At 36.9% G+C, this 24,992-nt stretch overlaps 1 protein-coding gene across 5 annotated transcripts in view; it reads right to left on the reverse strand.

Moving 5' to 3' along the window:
• The window catches only part of NCOR1 (nuclear receptor corepressor 1), an 83,336-nt gene that overhangs the window by 12,631 nt on the left and 45,713 nt on the right, over positions 1 to 24,992 (reverse strand). For 3 of the 5 annotated variants that reach the window (XM_072430997.1, XM_072430984.1, XM_072431012.1), the window contains 21 exons: positions 24,306 to 24,436; positions 23,446 to 23,738; positions 18,698 to 18,760; positions 13,252 to 13,391; positions 12,488 to 12,614; positions 11,506 to 12,061; positions 11,075 to 11,204; positions 10,183 to 10,384; positions 9,433 to 9,603; positions 8,774 to 8,937; positions 7,666 to 7,786; positions 6,781 to 6,879; positions 5,546 to 5,646; positions 5,252 to 5,423; positions 3,807 to 3,941; positions 3,210 to 3,284; positions 2,810 to 3,057; positions 2,364 to 2,721; positions 1,625 to 1,849; positions 1,125 to 1,328; positions 813 to 962 (listed from right to left, as the gene is read on the reverse strand). In XM_072430997.1, coding sequence (XP_072287098.1) covers positions 813 to 962; positions 1,125 to 1,328; positions 1,625 to 1,849; positions 2,364 to 2,721; positions 2,810 to 3,057; positions 3,210 to 3,284; positions 3,807 to 3,941; positions 5,252 to 5,423; positions 5,546 to 5,646; positions 6,781 to 6,879; positions 7,666 to 7,786; positions 8,774 to 8,937; positions 9,433 to 9,603; positions 10,183 to 10,384; positions 11,075 to 11,204; positions 11,506 to 12,061; positions 12,488 to 12,614; positions 13,252 to 13,391; positions 18,698 to 18,760; positions 23,446 to 23,738; positions 24,306 to 24,436 — 3,865 coding nt within the window. The remainder of the gene's footprint in view (positions 1 to 812; positions 963 to 1,124; positions 1,329 to 1,624; positions 1,850 to 2,363; positions 2,722 to 2,809; positions 3,058 to 3,209; positions 3,285 to 3,806; positions 3,942 to 5,251; positions 5,424 to 5,545; positions 5,647 to 6,780; positions 6,880 to 7,665; positions 7,787 to 8,773; positions 8,938 to 9,432; positions 9,604 to 10,182; positions 10,385 to 11,074; positions 11,205 to 11,505; positions 12,062 to 12,487; positions 12,615 to 13,251; positions 13,392 to 18,697; positions 18,761 to 23,445; positions 23,739 to 24,305; positions 24,437 to 24,992) is intronic. The other 2 variants (XM_072430990.1, XM_072431004.1) reach the window with 2 other exon arrangements.

The raw sequence follows: 24,992 nt of genomic DNA on the forward strand, positions 1-24,992 counted from the left end.
ATAGCTTTAGGCATTAAATTGCAGTTTACGAGTCCTTAGATGAGGTGGCTAGATTAGTTTATTTTTTAAGCTAAGAATACTTTCAGCAAGTACAGGAAATACTTGTTAATCTTGTCAGAAATACAATGTCCTTGTCACTTCCAGGAAGATGAAACAAAAAATGTTTTATCTTTTTGTGTAAAACTACTATGTCCATCAATCCAAATGTAAAGGAGAATAGGCAAACAGGTTTGAAGCCCAGCCCTAATGGCTACCATGGCTTATGCTAAATATGGTAGAAAAGTGGGTATAGCAACCTGGGAGAGGAAGTGTAATAAGTGCTGGATTGCCAGGTTAAAATAAAGGATGTAAAAATAAAACTGATGCAGGCAACCTACCAGATTTAGTTTAACCCAACTGACCACGACCAACTGCTATCATTTGGCTGTCAATTGTTAAACATCTACTGGCCTCGGGAAATTTGCCAATAAACTGATGACTGACAGGAAATTAGGACTGGAAGCAGACAGCAACTAAGCAGCTCTAAATCTTAACCTTGAAGGCAAAATGCCTTTGCTACTGGAGGTACCTAAGAGTAAGGTTTACATTAAAATAAAATGCCCAATGATACAGGTTAAAAAAAAATGAATTACCAACATTCAGTCAAGTAATGATGGATCGAAAGTACATCTCAACTAAAGCACTATTCCTTACAAGATAGACTTACAAGATAGACCTATACCTTACACAAAATCAGAAGACTTATGTAATGTAAGGTAAAATTGTAAGAGTACATTTTTCAGAATCTGCAACAAAGGAAAGAAGGAACAAACCTGGAGACAAAGAAGCTGGATTGTATGGCCTTGTAGGGAAAGCAAGCTGTGCTCCTGGCATGTATGTAATTCTGTCCATTGGGGGAGTGCTTGTTCCTCCAGGGTGAGGCACCAAGATTGTGGGTGGCATGTTATTCAAATCTATTATACCTGCGTAAAAAAAACACATTTTCATTAATTTAATGTTAAGGATAGAAATGCAGCATCACATAATAAATTTACCAAATTAATTATGATATGGGCAGTAACACACACAAAAAACTACCAAAACTAAACAGAAAGTTCATCATAAATAAAGATTAAAAAACTAACCACGTGCTGTAGTATAGGGTATTGCTAATCCTTGTTCCCTGGGGGAAAGGCCTCTGGCAACGTCCGGCCTTAAATTAACCTGCATCTGCTGGGAGGTGATGTAATCATTTAAGATGGTCTGTCGTGTGTTCTCCATCGCATAGAGCTGGTACTGGCTTGGGTAACCTGGTGTTGGGGAAAGCTGCCTTTGAAACAAGTATGCTGCTGAAGATAAAAGAAAATTGGGAATTAAAAGTTATAATGCATGTAAATAGAAAAATCAACAAATGTTACCCCAAGTAATTTCTTGAAATTATTTTTTTAAAAATGTAAAAGATGCACAATGTCTCAGATTACTGTTACACAGTGGTATTATTATAGTATTATAATAGTAAGTATGAAATATGTAGAGACACATATGTAGAGTGCACTAACAAATATCTAAAAAGAGAACCCTGTAAACGTGTCAGTAGAAGGGGTTATGAAACCTTGAAACCCAATATGTACACCTAAAAACATACCAGGATCCAAAGCTCGGTGGAACTGGATTGGATCAAGGTGAGGTGGAAGATGACCTCTGTAGACTTCTCCAGGGGTGCCACCTCTTAGATGAGGATCAAAAGGACTGTGGGATGCAGAAGGATCCATACCAGGTACTGGGGATTTCACAACAATATTTTCCCTTTGTGTTGGCGTTAATGTACTTTTCCTTTCATGGCTGGAAGACTTCCCTGGCGTGAGGACACCTACAATCACAAATAACAGGTGATGGATATTTGATACATTTAGAGTAGTATTGAGGTTTTCCCCCCTCTCCAGACACAAGACCAGCACATATATCTGTTTACCTCGGCCACAGCCTGCTGCAGGATTTGTAGAAATGCAAAATAGGCTCTAGTTGTGGCTTGGGGAAAGGTTTATTAAGGGTTATCATGCTGTAATTGTCTTTATGCAAAAATGCTGAACGTCTAGGTAGAGCCAGTGGCTTTGCAATGACACACTAATAACAAAGGTCAGGGGACCGTCAATGCGCAGTTAGAGCTAAAAACTGTATATGGACCCAATAATGCATGACAACCAGTTTATCTGCAGGTAGTGTGTCTTAAAAACAAATATCCTATTATAAGACTTTAGGTCCATTTTAAGTAAAGGTAAAAAGCTGACAATAAACCTAGGTCCAGATTTTTTATGTAACTAATATTTTTAAACTCCATAAATTAAAAAAAAAAAAAACCAAAAAAACAAAACAAAACAAAATACCTTCTGATGATCTTGCCATGGGTGAACTTCTGGACATTGGACTAGGATAATTTACTGGTGTCCTCCTAGCACTGGAATCATCATATATACCAGGACTTAACTGGGCCTTGGAGGCTTCATGTAGAGTTGACCTGAGCACCGATGTGCCAGAACTAACAACAGATGTATGACGAGATCTCAAAGCTTCAGATGACTTGGAGTCTTCATACTTTGATCGATCTACTACCTTCAAATTCTCAGGCATCATGTCCATCTGTGGCACCCCACGAGGCAGATTACTTGGCCCCATGATCAAAGACTTTACATTGTGTTTGATGGCAGACTGACCAGATGAACCTTCATGTTTTATTGGTGTTCCCTGTAAGAAGCACATAAAAAGTATTTAAACTATCTTTGCTAACACATGCTCTGACATTGCAAAAAAATCCAATCAGCAGGACAGTTACCTGGGAAATAGATCCTTCTATTATAGTCCTGGAAGTCTCTGGGGTTTTACGACTTTCTTGACTAATAAGGTCTTGCCTGGGAATTTCATGGATGGAACGTCCCATTTCTTTAATTGTGGTAACACCATCATAAGGTTTCCCTTTGGTGATGGCTCCATCAAAAGACCTGATAGGTGGACTTTCACGTTTGATTTGCTTGGCATATTTGAGCCCATCATCAAAGTTCTCCGATGTTGCTCTTGGAGTGCCTGAATCGAAATCAAGATGATAAAGGTTTAAGGTAGTAAAGAATCCGCTCTTTCCCATATGTTAGAGAAAAGGGTCTAGGAATCAGGAAATAAAAACTGTCCCAAATAAAATTTCCTTTACAGAATAGATTGTGAAAATACAAAATTCCCACCTTGCATTATTGAGCCAGTAAGAATCTGCCTCTCCTTCAGCTCTGGGCCTTTAGGTAGTGTCCGACAGATCAGTCCTGCAAATACAAACAATATATCATGAACCTGAAATTGTGTGTTCCTGTACCTAAGAAAGATTTTAGTGGCAGCCAAGCATTATCTGTGCATTTAAATCTAAAAAGCCAAGAAGAGCTTTAAATGCAGATATTTTTTTGCATATTGTTAAATATTTTGCTAATAATGCAAAGTGAAATAACATCAGCCAGAGATTTGACTAGGCTCTGAAAAGAGCAGCAATTTCCTAACTTTTAGATTAGAAAGATCTGGGCTCCATCTATATTATCAAGTGCTAACATAGCAGAAAGTGAGGCAGGAACCTTCAGTGCTGGAAGTCTAGGAGAGACTTATTTCAAACAGACCAAAATATTATGTGTGTTTAATATTTTGTATTATACACACAAACATAAACTGTTGTGACTTCCACAAGCCATACATTAGGTGCCAAATATTCCAAGATGGGTATTTGTATAACCAGAGTTTTAATTTTTTCAAACTTTAAAATAAATATAACATGATATAGAGTACAGGAGTGGAGTTACCTTCCATTGGGGCTGACTCTCTGATAGACAAGTTCTGCTTTATATTTCCTTCCATAGCTTCATAGGTTCTTTTCAGTGTCACCTCTGGAACACTGCGTGGACTCCTGGTACCATCACGTAGATTTTTAATGGCAGCTGGATTAGGAATGGAAAATTTCTAATAAGTACAATATAGGCATATTTTAAAAGAAAGGACCACCCAAAAGCACTACACTGGTACTAAGGACGCCAGTGATGCACTTGATAAAAACGAACTGCAGTAAGCCAAGACCATTTTTTATGGAATACACTCATACCACTTAACCAAATATCAACTATATTTAACAATAATTATTGTCTTTAGATCTAGTAACTTAGAACTAAAAAAAGAATCTATCAACATCAATAAGCAACTTATAAATTTACTAAGGCCCTTAATACAGTAAGTGTCACTTAACACATCTAACATTCGCACAACGAAAAAATGAAAAGAATTCACAAAATAATCTGACAATTATGGTAATCAATGATCTTCATATCCTACAACAAACAAAAAGTAGCTGGGAAATGACCCAGGCATGAAACCACAGCAACCGTAATTAACACAGTCTGTGACCATCTGCCAACTTTGCTCCCAATTCCTAATGGTAGCTAAAGGTAGCTAAAACACAAAAACAGTTTGTGCTCCAAGCAGCAAGGGAAGGTAAAAAACCTGTCAGATAAAGTTCACCGATCCAAGAACATACATAGACAGTTGTCACTTGCTTGTAAAAATCCTAATCTAATTTTCAGAATTAAAAAAGATGAGCTAACTGCTGGTTTGAATGATTTCTAACCATGGCCAAAGTAAAATTCCCTGTTTTTACATGCCCGTTTTATCAATGCTTCCATTGCTTACCTGAAATATCACTCAAATAGTTTTATTCCAAACCAGCAATACCTGCTCAGTGAAGAAGGCAAAGGCAGATTCAACATCATTTGCATGTCATTTCCCTGATGCAAAGGTTGTGGCGGATATTTCATATCCCAAGCAATGTGGGAGGGTGAGCTGCATGGCGGCAAATATGTTGGAGCTTGCTGCTTTGGCGCAGATTGGAGCCCACTAAAGCCAAAAGTAAGAGATGGGCATAGTGCAAAGTGACTGCACTGCAGAGTGATGCCACTCTTATTTCACACATGTGACATCAAGTGCATTGCTGGCCAGATAACCAGGTACAAAAATATTTTAGAGGGGGACCTAAAATAAACAGTGTTTCTTGGTATTATAAACAATCAAATAGGACTCAGTATACCTTATTTGGTAAAATGATTTAACAAAATGTACTCCAATTATGTTAATGTGAATTTAAGGAAATACAACACCTCAGTAAGAATAAAGTCTGATAAACAGACTTTAGCCCTGGACACTGCCTTTAGCAATGGATATTCTATTATAGAAAGTAAAAAGCCCCATTTTATATACTCACAATCATAAGATACAATATGTCCGCTCTTTCCCTCATAAATGACATGACCTTTGGCTGTGGACTCTTCTCTACACTTCTCAGGACTACTGATGTCCTCTGTAGCCAGTCTGGTGATGGTTGTCTTTAACAAGACATCAGCAGCAATACCAGACTGTGACAATGCTGGAGTACCCTGTACAAACATAACCGCAACATACATGTTACTCACAACAAAACCCTGGATTTGTTGACACACATGACTATTACATTATCCCTAAACAACTTATCAATTATGTACCCATTTATGATGCATACCTGAGTAATGGACCCTCGAATAGACGAAATAGCTTCTACTGGAACTTTGGTGGCTGGAGTGCCTCTAGTGATGCTTCCCTCCTGCAGTGCAGCCATGGTACCTGCAACAAAAGCAATGTGTGTAAGTGTAAGTATGTTAACTTTATAAGAACACTCAGCACTCTCATTAATGTGGGACTAAATCAACAAATCTGCAGTTTTGGGTTACCAGGAAGTTTTTGCGATAACATGCAGGGATGCATAACAAATTTGTTCATTATGGCAGACTTACCTAAAAGCAATTCCTACAGTGTAGCTGATGTATGTGCCCCCTTCTGTCCATTCATTCAGTTTTCCAAGGTGAAAATCTTTGGCATTTATTGGCTGGGCTTAACTCCCAAGAAAGTGCATAGCTATGTCCCTGGCACAAAATTATGCCAAGAATATGGACTGAGCTGTGCCGATTGTGTACGCTTTTAGAAAAGAGAGCTAAAAAGCAGATAAAAAGATCTCCGACAGAAAAGACTTACATTGTCTCTTCTGTCTTAAACTCTGCAGTAAGATTTTAAAATTAGAACTTAAGCTCTGCTTTAAGATTAGTAATCAAAATTAGGCTGGAGCTGAAGGGGGCTTTCAAGGCTCCAAAAGCTCCTAAACACTTGCTGTAAGCTTACTCTACAAATCGTTCTACAGAGAAGCTTTTTACAAGCTAAAGCCCAAATGAACATTGCATTCTAGAACTCTGTTTTCTGGCAAGAGTAAATATGCAATAACTTTTATTTATCTAACATCTTTTAAACCTATTCTTTAATCCTTAAAATAAATTTATACAGAAGCACTTCACATTCCTTTCGGGGTAAGGAATATCAATTATAAGTCCACAATAAATTCTGAGTTTTGAACAGGATGATCTGCCATTGCCAAATCATTGGTAAAAGTAAAGGAAATATGAATCTTTACTAAGAACCAACAATGTATTATTCATCCACTATAATAGTGTTCAACCCAGAAATTTTAAGCTGGGTGGGAAAAAATTTAGGTGGGTGGCAGCCCCTGTGTTGTCACCGAACTTATAAGAAACAACCCAAAAACAGCCGGGTGGTAACTGAAAAGTTCTGGGTGGTGCGCCCAGCTGAATGGGACTGGGTAGAACACTTTACTAGGTTATGAGGTCATAAGTTAATAGCATGGAAGAGCCATTGACTAATGCAGAACTAGTAATATTGAAGGAACTTGAGCACTACCCAATGACTAACCTCTGACAACGCCTTCATGCTGGGCTCTGACTATCAGTCCCTCTGCCTGTGAGCTTTGTCTAGGTGAAAACTCTTCTTGTTTAATGTAAGTCACAGGACCTAGAAATCAAAATAAGAACATGCATATTACATTGATATAAATGTTAAACTTGAATACCATAAAAAGTAGGCATACAAAGATCCCATGATAGAATCTCAGATAAAAAATGTATCAGGTAAAGGAAAAAAAAAAACATTTTATGGTTTAAAAATGAAATCAAAACATCGCTTATGTAGATGATAATTTCTGAAAAATGACTAGAATGGTAGATGAATATTATCTGTCAGGGCTGCCAATGTAACTAAAATTCTGAATGCCAATTCTAAAGCCGTAAAGCACAGGATCAACATTACACCATGCAAGTTTTTTTTTCGTCTAGGAGATAGTAACCAGCTTGTAATGCAGATAATAAAAAGCCAACAGGTGTTTAGATTGATATTAGGTTTAGTTTTTCATAAAAAAAAAAAAAGAAACAGATGTGATTTTCAGAGCATTGTGGGAGTACTTTTTTAAACAACCGCTGATGCATGAAGCATTTGTACTTTATCCATAATATTATTATCCATATCTGTAAAAAAGATTTTCTAGATATACATTTTCTCCTTTAAGGGAAATATGCAGAAATTGACCCTTCACTTCAGTGCAAGAAGGTTCAGAACTTTACCTGTAGTAAACAAGAAATTACAGACAACTAGAAAATAAAGAACTGTGCCAGATACAAATACTTTCCATACCCAAGGATAGTACTGCTTTGCTCTAAATACTGTCACAATCTAATGTTCTAACAATTACACTATGATGAATGCAGAAAGTGTATGAAATTACACCTCATGTAATGGACTTACCAGCTTTAGCAGATTCCTGTTGCCTTGGAAGGCCAAGAGAGATTGAGCCAACAGAGGGCTTTACAGGTTCTTGGTTATAGGGCTGTTGACTGAGAGATGTTAAGTATGTGCCAGGTGTTCCCTGAATGGACAAGGAAAAAAAGTCACAAGAATAAACCTCAAATGAATGAAAAACATCTTAGTATATGGACAAATAGAATAATAATATGGCCACAAGTCTGTTCTAAACTCACACTTGTGCTATCCATGTAAAGTAAAAATACATTGTCCAGTGTGATATAAATTAAGGAACTTAAGAAAACCACTAAAATTAGGTTTACAAACTTTTTTCAATGCTCTATAACACTAATACTCCAGCAGGGGCATACAGATGACTGTTATACGCGCAAAATCCCTTAACTAGGTCAGCTACAGTCTGCTACAAAAACAACTGCACCTGCCAATTTATAGAACGGTTGATAGGGGAAAAGAGGGCTGGGTATCTACCTGAAAAACGTTTTTTATTCCATATAGTTAAGGAAATTGAAACAATGTTATACATAACATGTTCAGTGCTGTGGAAAATGCATTGCACCACGAACCAGTAAACAAGTGTAAAGCAATTCAATTATATTCTTGCCCAAGGGACAGGCATGAGTGCTAGTGTTTTACTAGTCCATATCTGGAATGTAGGCAAACCTGTGCACTCATGACAAAATCACATACAGGGACAAAATGACTGAAAATGCAACAAACATAAAACGGTAAAGAATTTTTAATTTTCTTCGACTCAAAAGTCTGTATGATTGTTCAGAGTTTGTGTAACTTAGAATTACAAAATCCAGACAATTAAACCAACATGATATTTTTTATTGTTAAACAAACCACACCAAAAACTAATACCCTATGGTTTTTCCTTTTAGGTACTATTTTTGATAGGGTCACATTATGGTGGCTAAAGAAGCCTACAAAAAATAAACTTTTTACTATATTTTTTCTACATTGCAAACACACTTTGTCCTTGTTTAGCACTGCTCTTCTCCTCCTGAGAGATCTCAATGAAGATGTCAAACACTGTATGGTAACATTATCTAAAATTGCCTAAAGGTATCAAGCAACCCTGACATACCTGGGATATAGATCCCCCCACGATAAAAGATGGCTTGTCAGAGGAGGTCACCGTAGTTTTGGATGATGGAATCAGAGGTGGAGGTGGACGGATTGGACGCGTCACAGGTAGTCGTGTTCCTTCAGCTAGGGAAGTTATTACCTGATGAGGAGCAGGCTGCAACACTAGAAAAAAATGAGAAAAGAGGTTAATAAACAACTGTCTGCACAGAATGAAAGCAAGATTTGAGATGTAAATGAAAGTCAAAGCAATGTATCACAAGATTAGATATATTATTGAAATCCCTTTTAGCTCCAATTCTGCAATAGTTTTCTGACTTTTAAATGCAAGCCTTAATGAGGGGAAGTACAGTTGGACGCTCTAACCGTAAGCTCCTACATTACAGGTAAAAATATTTTCAGCATGTTGAAAGCTCTACTTCTGGGAAAATTGAGGGAGAGTAAAACATTGTAGTGTTACATCAGAAGATATTTACTTGTACTTTTTAAGCAATAAAAAAGTGTTTGCTTTTTTATCAAAGAACAGTGGGCACCCAGAACATGAATGAAAGGATTACATTAACAAATATCTCAACCCTTTGAGGATCCTCCCTACATAGACACAAACACTAGCAGGCAGAACAACTTTAGCAGCATACAGATAGGGTAAAGAGGCAGTACCTGGAGGGACACAGTAGCGGACAGGATTGAGCTCTGCTTGTGGCGAAGCCTTGCTTACTTCTCGCGGAGACATCCTGTATGGTGAGACAGAACGTGCAGCATTCTGCATTTGAGCTTCATGCTCCAGTGCTCGCTTGACTTCAGCACCATAAGGCATGTACACAGATTTTCCTGCCAAAGTTAGTCGTAGTAAGTTATGTGCAGCATTGACAAAGACCATCGTTACAGAGAAACCACATGCATAATAATGAACCAGGTATAATGTAAAACACAAATTTGCATGGTTTTGTGAAATCAGAGCTAAATTAACTTTTACAAAATTAACCCATTTACATAAGGTGCTGATTTTTGAAATGTGAGAATGTAAGTTATGGCCACTACAAAACCTACTCAACTGCCTCTTCAATGCATCAAATATGTATGTATCAGCTGGTAGATGATGGCCTAATGGTTAGAAATGACTAGGTCACTGTAGGAAGGCAGTAGAATAAGATAATTGAACATAGCACCATTTGCCTCAGCAAATCCGGAGTGGGGAAATGGTTTCTGGACCCCGAAGCAAAACGGAACGTGGAGTGCAAAGACATGCAACAAACCACCCAGTGGATAGCTCTTCTCATTAGAACTGACTGAAGTCAAAGAATTTTTTTAAAGGCCACCCAATGCTTGGCTTGGTCTCTTCTGATTGCACAGGCAATGCAAACTGCTCTGGAAAGTGTTCTGTGGCCAAGTAGATGCTAAAATATTTACCTTCCCAGTCAACAATGCTTGGACTCTTGGACATGTTTGCTGGGCTAACTGATCTTCTGCTCTCCATGTTGATCTGCTCTTGCCTCTGTCTCTGCTCTTCTAATAAATTATTTTCATGCAAAGACTGAAAATGTCGCTGATAAAAAGAGAAGCTGTTTGCTGATTGAGTGCCAGGTGGTATAGCACAGGGGCTGCAAGATACCTGTAAAAAAGATAAAGGGAAATCTTAAAAAATGCTCACAGCAGGTATATATATATATATATTTATAGAGACAGACTTGTAACTTATCAGAAAAAAACAAAAAAACAAAATTTAAAGACATACACACAATGTATACTGTTTACTTTCTAAACCAAAAAGTTGAAACTCCTTTCTGACATTTATTGTGTGAAATGTAACACATTTCCTAAAATAAAAAGCATATCATGGGTGTATACAATACAGAGGAAGGGAATACAAGTTTACCACATAAGGCGAAATAATTACAAATCTTCATCCTGGTGAGGTTTGTCTTCCCACAGCAGACAACCTCCTCTACTTCTTCTCTACTCCTCCTCTACTTCTCTCTAAATCAGTTGCAATATACAAAAGCTGGCAGGACTGTATAAGTAGATATGCATCAGCACACCTGCTATCAGCTATATATTAAAATACCAGCCGCCAAGAAGTGAGAACTTTTGACTGTCTGCAAAAGTCACTGTTCTTAGTGACCTGGCAAACCTTGTCGACCGTGTAAATGCATTTTCTTGCACATAACAATGTAGCGACAACTGCAACTATTGGAAACAATTACCGTTCTCGTGCTCATAATAAACTAGTATATGACTCTGAAACACGTGAATACCAATATATTAAACCCTGGATTGCTGAACTCTCAGGCAAACCACTTACCATGGGTGGAATGACAGCAGCACGGTGATGTAACTGCTGCAGATCCATTGGCCCTTGCTTCATAGAGGAGGATATCAAAATGGTTCCACTTGGGTTTAGTATTGAAGGTTTTGAATCAATAGTGTACATCCTAAAATAAAATGTATTAGAAAGCAATTAATTATCTGCTTACTTTAATGCATTACGATTCCATTAAACATTAGAATCAAACTCCAAACAAAAGTTTTTTATTCCTTTTTGTTTACTTTTATATTGGATAGCAAGGGAGAGGGTTAGAACCTTGAGTGTTTTTTAATACACCCCCCTTAGCGGAGCAAAAAGAGAAAATCTGGTCAATACACACAACCTGAAAAAATGAGTAGAGTAGAGAAAGTTCAGAGTTTACTGTCAGGTTCCTAAAGTAATTCCATAAAACATCACATGTTGTTTACCTTGACCTGTCAAGCTCTCCATCAACTTCCTCATCAGCACTGCAAGTAGCACTGGAGTCATTATCTGACTGGGACTCAACTCTTGAATGGGCAGGTAATTTGTTAGGAACATACTCTATGTCATCGGGCTCAGTCTTCTCTTTAGTTCTTTCCAAAACTCTGTCTTTGGTATCGTCCTCTATTTTTACTTGAGCACTGTCTGGTGGCTTCAACTCAGACTCAAAAGGTTCTACTTTGGTATTCATTTGGAGACTGGGAGATGGTTTCGACTCCGTACTTTCGTTTCTCTCCTCAACGTCCATAGCCTCCTCAGGTTCAGGATTGATTTCCTCCTTCACCTGTAGTTCTGGATATTGGTTCTCGGGCGTTCTAGCATTCTGTGGAGCAGCAATCGGAGAAGAACTAGGAGCAGGCTTGCTGCAAACATCTTGCAATGGAGACGCAGTTGTGGTTACTGAAGCAGAGGTGGTTTTATCTGATGGTTCTTCAATTTGTTTGGCTCCTTCTCCCGCTGAAGGCGAAGGTGCACTCTCAGTGTCAGAACTGTGATCACTACCTGGTAAACAAAAACAAATTCTGCATTTTTAGAAGAAAGTATAAATATCTTTTTTTTTTTTTTAAATTTCCAGCCACCATTTTTTTTTTCTTTACACAAAGGTGTATTTTACATGACACATCAGTGAAGAGGGTTAAAACAATTAAAAAAAAAATCAACACATGCTGGGCATTTATATCAAATCACAAATTTAGATGAAATCTAGCCTTTATTGGATAATGAACTGAATGAGCAATAAATTATAAAAAAAAGAAATATTATATAGAATTATATATATATATATATATATATATATATATATATATATATATATACACACACATATACATACAAAGTAATTTAGTAAAGTTGAAACTTCTTTGCTTATATCAGGAGCATTCAGCTAAATGAAAAAAATAAAAAAAATAACATTCAAATGTAAAGTACCATCGCTATCTTCAGGATTCTCTTCATCATTAGAAACTTCATTATCCTCATCTTCTTGGGCAGAAACTGTGGATGCCAAGCTTTCACACTGCGACACATCTCGCTCTTCTCGTGGCCTACGAGGAGACTGTAATAAAGCAGTACAGAATAATATTGTTTTACTGCAAACATCAATATTGTAGCCAGGATGACAGAATAATCATAGTCATTGGGCTGTAAAGGAGCAGAACTATAAGCTGTGTAAGTGCAGTAGTTTCTCCTACCTACCATAGCACTCTTTATGTTGCACAGTATGTGGCATTTAAAATACAAGTGTGGCATTTAAAATACTTAAGCTGAAAATAGTTAACATGATTTAGCCAAAATAAAAATGAAAAAAAGAAAACCTGCTTATACAAAGCCCCAAACTCTCCTCCAATCAAATGAAGCTTGGTCCAGTTTACACCAACAGGGGGAGAAATTGCATAATCCCCCCAAGGAAATCAGTAGTAGGACTCCCTAGATTAACAATATACGGTGCTTTTATATTTTATTAGCCACAAAGCATCAAAAGGTGGCCAAAATATTTTCAGGTAATTCTAGCAGAACATTTAATGGCGCAAAATAAAGTACTGCATTATACGATTTCTTTTTTAGCCACTGACATTTATTCTTATGGTTTGAATTTTTTTTAGCCAATGATTTTAATTACACAAGAAACAAGAAAATTCAGCAGGAACAAGTTAAAAAAAAAAGCCTAACTGAATAGGTTTGGAAATACTCACTTTCTGTTTGTGTTGCTGCAGTAAGTTGTCTAGGTTGTGCCTCCTTTTGTAATTAAAGTAGAAGTTTTTACATTGAGCTTCACTCTTTGTTCCTACCATCTTGGCAATGGCACCCCAGTTACGACCATGTTCTACCAAGCCTGCCAAAACACAAACATGACCAAGGGGTCTAAATAAATTAAAAGAAACACATTCAATATAAAAAAAAAAAAAAAAAAAAGATGTTGACAATTTAGGTCACCGTTAAATGTTTAAAAGGCTAAGGAAAGCGCTTTAGCTAGAAACAAAAATAAATATCTTGGGCGATTCCCAACAGCAATGAAGTCCCAGCAAAGTGTCTTCTGGTTGTACAGATCTTACACTACCTTTAGACAGCAGCTGGTAGTCAATAACTTAAAATATATATATATATATATATATATAATTTTTTTTCAGAATGAGAAATATTGACAAGCATACTTATAAACCTATGAGCATAGACATCTTTGCTCTAAAACCAAACCCAGAGCAACTCCCATATAGAGTGAATTAAAGGACGTCCAAATAAAATCAGGCCACATTTTAAACACTTGAGATCCAGTAAAGAATTGGGATTTAAGATTAATTAGGATTAAGAGAAAAAAACATAAGGCTGCATTTAAAGTGTACCTAAACTCAGAATTTTCAGTTTGTATAAGACAACCCTTTTATTTAAAGTAAACATTTTGTTTGTTAGAGTGCAACACCAGCACTGCCCCCTTAGTTCTCAATCGCATAGGCGCCGGGATGAAGACAGATACTGGGATGACGCGGGACCCAAAGGAAGAAACCTTCCGACGGACAGACTGATCTGTGAGATTGAAGGTAAGTGTGAATTTATTGTTTTAGGTTAGTTTTGGGTTTATTTAGGCTTTAATTAGCTAGCAAAATACAATATGGTATAAAATCCCCGTATAAAATCCCCTTGATAGTCCTATACAAGTTTTTTAAATCTGCACCTGTTTGTTTCTGAAGACTATGTTTATCAAGAGCACAGTGTTTGTGCATTGCATTATTTATTTATACATATTACCTGAGCTTACTTGTAGCAGCCCAACTATTGCCTAATAATAAGCCGGACCATTGCTTGACTGAAATAAAATCATGGTCAAGATTTCTGTTCAATCAATGGAACAAGTCAATTTTGACTGATAATGTATGAATTGGGCTAAACAAAAAATAATACATTTGTATTATGTGGACATAGCAAAATAATATTTTTAATATTATACAAATAACACATATTTGTTTTGAACACAGCGTTTTGAACACCATAGATGCTACTGTTAGCTTGCTTATTTACAATATTCATAGGTCACATAATCTTTGATGAAACTGCCCACTTTCAAGACCCCTAGTACTAGACTAATTGCAAAACTAAAAAAAGAGTTTTTTGTTTGTCTTTTTAGATTTGGGTTAAGTAGTGAGGAGTTTAAAGCCTTGTCAGGTTAAAACCCTATCCCCAAGGCTTACTCTACATGGACAATTTCCCCAGCATTTTAACCTGAGGCTTTTACAGCCCATGTTTGAAATTCCTATGCATTCCAATTGGCTAATCTACACCAGCTTTATCTTAAACGCTTGAAACATTTAAAAAAATTAAAACGCTGGATTAAAGCTGGAAAACGCCCAAAAATGCTGGAAAACTGCTTCCAGTGACTTTAATGGGACGTTTTCCTGCATTTACCTGGGTTTATAAGCAGTTAAAACGCAAATGCGTTAAAAAACACGGGAAAACATGGCATAGGCATATTTCAGCGTTTTGAAGGCAAGCTATAAAACGCTAATAAAAGTGCATGAAAACGCATATCAACGCAATGGGAACATTTATATGCGTTTTTAAAAATGTCTGTGTAGATCCAGCCTTACAGTTTTACCCATTCCAATGGCTGTGGTGAAGGAAAGTGGAGCGTATATACATCCATAGTTTACGTTGGCACCAGAATAGGAATAAAGACGGCATTTGTTTCTATTACAAAGAAATGGCAAAAAATCCTGATAGTGGCCTCCCTTACATTATGTAAATTGCACAAAAAAATGGCTTTTACTTTTACTGAGTATACCTTTTAATAAACTGAGGTGACTTTTAGATATTTTCCAGTCTGACTAGGATTGACTAGGATTGATAAAGATGATTGGTCTATTTTCTATAAATTTATCAATGAAACCCTTTTGTACCAGAAAAAATTAAGAGGGTTAAAACAATACTTCAGTTAATAGGAAACATGGAAGGCGGAATACAAACGCTTCTATGTGCTGTTGTTCTGAATGTTGCCTTTTTTCTATTTTTAGTGAAAATTCCCCCGCAGTTATGTTGTCACTGAGGAGAAAAGACTTGAACGGTACACAAGCTGTCCGTTTTATTTCCTTCTTGTTCTGCTCACCTGAAATGAACTAGAACTATGTCAAGCCCTGCAAAAAACTCTACTGCCCTGATAATCACACTATACGGCTGCATTAGCAGAGGATTATTGGAGTCATTCCAGGTAAAGACTTTTTACCTTCTCTATAGAGGTCAGAGCTGCTTAAAGCGATAATTTCACCCACGCAGGCATTTAGCCATTCATTCCCCCAAAAAGTAAGTTAAAATACCAAACAGACAAAAAATCCCGTTCACAACTTTTATTTGTGTTCTAAAATAGAGAGAATTATGTTTGATGTCATTAGCGCGAATGGTTGTTGTACACTCTTTATAGCTTTGCGTCAATGCAGCATTTTCAATAAGGTTTAGCCATATTAAAAGATATCCTGTTAACATGTGGAAGCTATGTGAAAAATCAGCAGGTCAGCTTTGTGCAAATTAGCATTTTTATTTATTTATTTCTTTATGGTGAATCACTGACCCTGAACAAGTATACGTATACTATGTGGTCTGGCACTTTACTTGCTGCATGCTGGTCAGGGATTCATTGCAGCAGCAAATATAAGGAAGAATATGTGCTGTCCACACAAACTGTAGCAGCAACTATACATTACAACTGACAGTTTTACATTAAAATCCATACAAGGACAGACAAGCATGCACACACACAAACATCTATGTTCAAATTTGCCATTATAAGATTCGTTGAGATGAGCAAATTAGTTTGCTTTTTAATTTAATCCCAATTAACTTGGTTTGAAAATATATTCTAGATTTAGTATGGGTTAACAAATGAAGATCTAAATGATCACTGTGATCCAGATTGACTTGCTCATCTCCAAGTAAAAGTCCAAAAGGTAAAAATGTATATAAAAACACAAAACATGCATGGTGGCAATTTTAGCCAAAGTAGTTTTCTTTCAAAAGAATATAATGTTGTAAACTATCCAGCTGTAAATGAATGTAAACAAGCAACCTTATTTGATATGCCAAAAGCTATATGAAAGCTAGAATCCTATAGTACACATGCTTTTGCATATTGCTGGTAAAATTCATTAGTGTTAAAATAAATGAATAGAAGGCTTTCCTGGACTATGGAAAATGTACCCCACGGTGTCTTACTTGCCCCACTGACATGTACAAACATGTAAAAGATCCAGGAGATTAAGCTTGGAAGTACAGCTATCACTAATCTCTGTAGCTGAAGACAATGTGCATTAATTCTCAACATTAACAAGAGAAGCAGGAAGTCCTCGAAACCAACTTAGCTTGTCTGCTCTCCCCCTTCTTTTGTTCTGTGTTTACATTACAAAAGAGAAGGCTGACAAAGCTACCAAGTCAATGTTTAGATGAAGAATCTGATTGAGCAAAGTTGCTAAAAGAAAAGTAAAAATGACTTTCTCCTGTAAGCATTGAGAATAGATTACTCCACAGTTCCTGTAGCTAGCAAGGTCAATGGGGTGTTTTAAAAAGATTTATACATTGTTAAGAATATGTAAAAACTAGAATGACGTAGCCTAACATAATTTAAAGCTCCACTTCTGCACCCAAGACTACTCAACTATCCCTGTGCCATCACAAGGCGCTCCAATGTTTCTTCTCCTTTACTTTCCAAAAAAAGATCTACAGCCATCTTGATTAGCTGTACCATTCATTCCCAGCCTGTACAAAGGAAGCCAGGAATGCTAACAGATAAGCATGCATAGCTCAGCAAATTTTGACAGTTGGGTGGCAATCAGGCAGGTAAAAACAGTTACTGAGGATATCACCTTTCCTTTTCTGCAATAACCACCTATAATAATAAATAATAATCACCCATGTTGAGTTCTCCTTTAAGGTCAACTGTAAACATATTATCGCACATAGAAGCAGTAACTGCCATGACAGTTACATAGAATGACTAGGCCGTAAAAACATGCATGAATGTATATCCACTGTTGTGACACCACTAGCAGAATGCTTCAATCTAATACAACCATTTCCTGATTTACGGTACCAGTAAAAGGTAAAACAGCCTTATATTTATGGATAAACTAACAGGTTATTTGTGTAAACAGGTTACAAATGAGGCCCAGCTCATTTTTACCAGCAGGAGCTCCTTTGGGTTACATTATACATTGAAATACAGTTTGACTGTTCTGACATCAGGCCCATCAGGTATATCCTCAATAAAAGAAAGAATACAAGACTACAGCCATTACAGCAGCCTTCACCCTGCAGAGGGAACTATATTAAGGAATGAATTAAATATATTAGGGAATTACCTATATTAAGGAAATAATTTAGCAATTGACAAACACATACCAAGCCTGACTAGATAAAACCCTTCTCCCCAACAAAAAACAAAGAAATACCAATCTTCAAAAATTATAACATGGAGCCAGGCCTATACCCCAAAATCTTTAACCTGTGTTGGATAGCAGATTTTCTATTATCTTGGAAAAAATAGATTAAAAATAAATAGGTCATTTTAAACTCCCACCGGTTAATGAGCATTGGTAAAATGTTTTTTCATTTGTTTTTTTTTTTTTTATATATATACACATAGGATTCTAGCTTGTCTAATTTTTCCAATTAACACAATTACAGGTCTGCACAAACTTATTTGTAACAGCCTAGGACATAGATATGGCTATAACGAATTTATAAGAGGGAAAAATTACACAGCGTACACAACTCTTGCACAACTTGAGGTGCTGCACTTTTAGAAATTAAAAACAACGATGGACATGATCAATTTTAGGAAATAAAAAGTAGAAAAAGTGCAAAAGATTACAATGCCCCAAACACAGCGCTCAACACTACAGGTGGCCATGTGACCTGCAATTAACCAATGACTGTCTGCTCCAGCCACTCGTATTTTTGTAGAACTTTTAACTTTTGAAGAATTAGGCCTGTGACTTTTCAGCAGACACATAGCCACTTATAGTTTCACATATGTTGCATTCATTCCAAACAGAAAATAAAATGCCACAACTACAATACCGAACAACACACAAAAAAAAAAAATCAGCTACATTAGCAGCATCTACGTCTTACCACAGAAACCAGACTTGAAATCTTTACCTTTTTTAGCAACTTCCATTTCTTCTTCAGTCCAGCGGGAGGTCTCCACGGTCTCTGCAGAAGCTGAAAGCACAACACAGCAAATCCCATCAAAAAGAAAGACCTGGATTTGCATTACGAGCTCCAATCCTACAAAGCCTACACTCAGTGATCCATTTATGTGCCGGCTTTCTCCGTAAAAGCCATTTGAGGGGAATGCTGCCTGTGATGCTAGGAGGCAGTCACTTCTGATAATGACAAGTATAGTGACATGCCAAAAAAGACTAGAGCGTCAGTTACTAATGAACTGAAACAATGGTCAAAAAAAATCCACACAGAAAAAAAAAATACTGAACAATGGGAGGAATGAAATATAACACAAAACCGTTAATGCATGGATAAGCCCTGCCACCAGGAACCTTCTGTGGAAATGTTCACCAAATATTTCCAAGTGAAATCACAGAATCAATACAGAGTAACTAACCTAAAACACCAGGTGCCTCAAATAAGAAATAAATTACTACAAATATTTTAAGAAGTTACTGCAGAAGTTCCTAAAGGTGTTTATTCATCACGTTGATAATCATAATTGTATGGGTCATCATGGTGATCCATGCAACCCTAAAATGGACCATTTCCAGTGGTTCTGACAAACTAGGATACGATAGAAAAGCACAAGTCCCAGTCAGTACCTAAATGAAGTACCTTTATTCTCTGTCAAGACAAGATGTGATGGGAAACCTTGCCAATGAGTAACATACCCAGCAGGTATAATATGTATAACCTGAATCCATAGGGAAACCCCTATTTAAATAATTCAAAAAAATAGAGATGGTTTAAAAAAAAAAGCAAAGAAAGGCACAAGAAATGCAAATACTATAGACTCTGAAAAACTCAATCACATGCAAGAGAATATGATGGAGACAACAATGCCATGTGTAAACACAAGTGACCTGACAACCATCATGTGTAGAGAGGGGGAAAAAATGCAAAACCTTTATGTAAATGTAGTGGTTTTTGTTTTACTACTTCTCAAATATAAATTTATAAAAATCCATACAAACTTTAAGTGGCATTTTCAAAGGAAACTATTGTTTCTCTTTAAATACACCCAAACTACAGAAGTAGCATAGGGATTATTGCACAACTTAAAAATGTAATTAAAAGGGTCACTGACCTCCCCCTTCACCCGACAGCCTGCAAGTTAACACACATAATATCCTTAGAAAGCCACATCGGGTATAGTAAAGCAGATTATCTGGATACAAAGTTGGAGACAAATGACTGCTCTAATTACAAGCCCACGGCACAGTTTATAAATCAGCCGCCTTGTTACAATGGTGCAATCTGTCAGACTGGCAAGGACCAATATTTTTGTTGTAAAACAAATGACAATATTGTAATAGCCCCATTCATACAAGCGGCAATTAGATGACACGATGATCACTTTTATGAATGAATGTCAGTACATACATGAACTGGACATCTCTACTATTTGCCAGCAGTATTAATATTGCCACATGCCACGATGAGAATGACAAACTTGATAAACAGTTTTCCCCCACTTTCATAGCAATGCATTCCACAGGGAACAATGAAGAGCTATGGAGTGATTATGTTCTGCTCATCTGTGATCTAAAGCAAACACTTCCTACCTGCTCAGCCATCCTGGGTCCTGATTTATTAAAGCTCACCAAGGCTGAAGAGAATACACTTTCATCAGTGAAGCTTGGTGACCCAGCAAACCTGGAATGTATGTGGTCTAGCAAATAGCAAATGACTTTAAAGAAATCCATTCCAGGTTTGCTGGATAACCTAGCTTCATTGATGAAAAGTTATCTTATCCAGTCTTGGAAAGCTTTAAAAAATTAGGCCCATTTAAACAAAGTCAACTTACTATTTAAACAACTTTTTAAAATGAATTATATTCCTAGGAGTAATAATAGTGTACCAAATCTATTTGAACAGAAAGAAAACATACTATAGTGCAGCTTAAATAAGCAAAATATACATTTGCTAAATCACATGAAAAAATGTGTTATATATTATAGCTCTGTATGTATCATGTTTGGCCCACAACTATATAATATCTGTTAAAAAAAAACCTTAAACTTTGTTTCCCAGGGGACAATCATTGTAAATTTCCTAACACCTCATGCAGATTTATAATTGTAAACCATACACAGATACAATGATTGATAAAATGGCAGAAACTGCAAATGTTTGAAAAACAAACAAGTAAAAAAAACCTCAACAGACCTAACTAAATGTGATGAAGTCACAAAAAAAGGAAGGAAGAAACAGTTAAAAAAAATAAATAAATAAAAATAATGCTGTGTTTTTGGGCAGGAGGCGAATAGGTGTACATGCAGAAATAAGGGAACATTCTGCCAGAATCAGCATGTCAAACCTCAAATAATTTAATCCTTCAACATATTCCACAGACACAAACATTTCAGCAAATCAAATATTTAACTTCTTAAGAACCGGCTGTACTCCTACCTAAAACCTGGCTAAATGTTTTCCTCAACACTACACAATCCGTTTTCAGCTTTTGGTAATACAATTTAAACAAAGTGTTTTTGCTGAATTGATTAGGGAGCATGATTTTGGTATCATAAACTGACTGAAGTTGTCTGAAAAATCCCTATTTAATGTACAGCGCTGCTTTATTTGTTGGCGCTATATAAATCCTGTTAATTATTATCATCATTATTATTATTATTATTATTATTAATAATAATAATCGCCATGTGTATGGATAGCAGTTTTTGCACCTCTGGCCCTTCAGTTGTAAATCATGAATACAGGTAAGGACACCTGCCACTGTACTATAATGTAGACATCACTCTCCCTGCTGGATTTTCAGTTTTGAGAGCAGGAGGTGTGGGAACACCCAGACACATTTCAGCAGGGACAGCAAGAATCTAGATCAGGAAAACAGACATCTGCATGGTGAAAACCAGAGAGAAACAAAGCTAAAGAGCAAGTATACGCATATCTAAAATATAATTTTACATGGTCTTACCAGCAGATTAAAAACTTCTGCCAAAAGTCAATAAAAAGCTGTTCTAATTAAACTTGGCCACACAGACTTTGCTCATTCCAATACTGGTAATGTTCTATTAGTAAACCTATCACTAGTGACAGTTTTACAACAGGATCTCTATGAGACCACTTACCTTTTCTTTCAGTATGACTTCATCACTGGCAGAAAAAGCAAGAAGTCACTCCATTTGTTCAAGAGGCCAGTGACGGAGATTCACCCATTAGAAAAAATGAATGCTGCCACTTGTGACATTGCCCTTTGATATGGTCAACAGCAAAGCAGCAACATATTACAGCAACTATGCAAGCAGATTATTTTGTTTTGATTCATTTGCCAAAAGTTTACCCCCCCCCCCCCCCAACTATTTGAATAGAGTAGGGAACAATTAGGGCAGATTCAATCATGCACACTAGTACCGATCACTGTTGCCCCTATTCATTTTTGATGGAAAAGACACTACCAATACAGCAACTACCAAGAGGCCGTGGTTCCTGGCATGAGGAAGCGGTGAAATCCCCACAACCTCACCGCCAATGTAAACCTAACCTTGGATCTGTGTCAGATTTTTATTGCTTTTAATGGTCCTGCTAGGTAGATTCAACCTTTGAACCTCTGCTGGGTTCCACGGTCATGGAGACAAAATGTGATGGTAAATATGAGCTATACATTATACAAAGTGGGCTGTATAGGAAGAGTATAATAGTGTGGCCAGTGTAAAAACTGTAAGTTCAAGACCAAGAAATGGTCAGAGCCTTTTTATTCTAGCAGACATGCCAAGAAGCTCATTCCTGATTCAGACACCACCAGTTTTAAGAACTATAACAGGTTAATGCTCCTTATGATGCAAGGCAGAAAGTGTTCACTGGACTGATTTTTCAGCTTGCTAAAAAATATATATTAGGAACAAAGCACCTCTGATACCTGCATGTAATTGTTCAACACTAGCCCTACAACAGACCCCAATAATAATTATTTATATCACGCATTATGTGAATTAGCAGGGTCCCTGACAAATAAATGTGGATGAAAAGCCCAACTACATGATAAGGAAAAACGGAAATGAGGTAACACGCTTGCTTAGTAGATGAACATTGCAAAATTAAAAATAAAAACACTAAGAAAAAAGACACAAATAATAAATAATTCATATATGTGCACAAGAACACACCAGGTTTTATCTCAGGTAAACTACACTTTTCGGTTGCCAAGATAAACTTATACCTATATATGTCACATGTAATCTGAATGTAGAGGGCTAACACACAGACATGAATAGACGATTGAACCAAATAATCCTATGATTAGCAGAAGAATGGAAAATGCAAGACATGACTAGGAGAGATTTACTAATTTCTCTATATTGGCAACATGAACCCCCGAATGTACCAGTTGTATACAAAAATTAAAAATATAGCCAAATGATGTGACCATTCCACCTATGTTATCACTTTGAACATCCCATTGCAAAATCATTCTTATCCCCCCTGAAAGCAACTAGCTCTGTAGGTCATGTCTTTATCTGGTATACTTCAAACAAGCGCTCAACACAATACAAAATGTGCAGAATTAGAGCATAACACTTCCCTGTGTCTAAATGGGGAAAGAGAGTAGTGATTACTGAATAGATTTGTTTTGATATTTATGATGCCCACAACAGATGAGGCTATTTCAATGTAGCATTAAAAATAAACACTTAAATGATATTAATTTTGTTACTCACTTTGCTCCTGTGCAGTTGTGGGTGGAAGAGCTGAAGGTTCTTCTGGTGGAGCTGACGAAGAAGTAGGCGGAGCTGGGGGAGGTGCTGGAGGAGGAGGTGGTGGAGCAGAAGGGGCAGGGGCAGTAGCAGTGGCAGTTGCTGCATTAGCGGCAGCTGCCTCATTTGCCATTGATCTTGTAATTCGACCCTTCCGTCGACCTTGACTATTTGCCGTTTTGCGTCCCTTGGGTGTGGACTGTTCTCTTTCCTCCAGGTCTTCTGCTGTGGCATCCGTTTTTTCTTTGGCGGTCTCTCTGCAAATATTTAAAAGCACAGAATGGAGCACACCGCAGTACCTGGTAACTTAGGTGCCATTAGGGGGTCTACAAATCCTACCTGCCTGGGGGTAACACGTGCTATAATGCTTGTTTCAGCCCTGCTAAAATAATTTTGTATACATCACAGTAAAAGCAAATATATTATTAAAGTGTGCCTCTCAGTCTTTAAAAGTACACCTAAATTAATGGCGTATACATTCCACTGGAAACTTACACTGGGGTCCTAAAATATCTCACCAACTACTACTTGTGAATTACAACTTCATTCCTTTGCTTAGAGACATACAGTATTTATAGTTTGACACAGTGATGTGTTGAGAAATGTAGTCTGGCATCTCCTGTTCTTCTGACAGTGAACAGGTCAAAAACAAATGATCCACCCACCAGTGGAAAAACACCACTTTGAACAATGCAAAAACTAATGGCAATCATGTTCATATTTTGGGTTTACTTGGACAAATCACTGCAGAAAAAAGTACAGGTGAAGCGTGTTCAGAATAGATTACTCATTCAGAAAGGAAAGTTCTGGCATACTTGGCTTACCTAAACTCTTCTTTAGCATCTTTCTCCTCCTCATCCCTTCGTTCTTCTTCCTTTTTCTCATTCTTTTCTCCTTTTTCCTCATCTGCTTTGTCAATTTCCTTTTCTTCTTGTGAAGGTCGTGTAATTTGTTGCTGCAGACAAAAAAAAAAAAAAAAAACAATATTACAAATAACCCACACCAGAAAATTGTATTTCTTAACATTGCCTGAGAACTAAAGATGGAAATGTAGCTCACCAAGAATCCTCAGTGTTCTTTCTAGCTCACCATTTTTTGCTCCCTTCTACATTTAAAGAATATAAACAGTTCAGCTAAAAGCACTTGAAAACTAACTGAAGTTTAGCACTGGTAAATCACAACTGCAGTGATCAACCAAGCAGCCGATTGTGGACTATATCCCCTACCTTCCCTGGCTGGTGGCAGGGTAATATGTATCTAGTAGATGACTGATTTCTCCATAAAGAATATCTCTAATTTCCTATGTAGCACCAAATAGGGTGTGTTTCAATCCCCTTGTAATGGTAATAAAAATAAACAAAAAAGGCATATATAATATTATTAGGAGATCCCCTACCCAACCCACAAATAGGAGAGAGAGTAAGGACAGATATTCCACCTATGGTATGAGGGGAGTTTCCATTTTTTTTTGTATAAGTAGAGCTATAATTTTTGAAAGCCCCGATGAGGAG

The sequence above is a fragment of the Pyxicephalus adspersus genome, chromosome 1 (assembly GCF_032062135.1).
Source record: "Pyxicephalus adspersus chromosome 1, UCB_Pads_2.0, whole genome shotgun sequence".
In the NCBI taxonomy this organism is placed as follows: domain Eukaryota; kingdom Metazoa; phylum Chordata; class Amphibia; order Anura; family Pyxicephalidae; genus Pyxicephalus; species Pyxicephalus adspersus.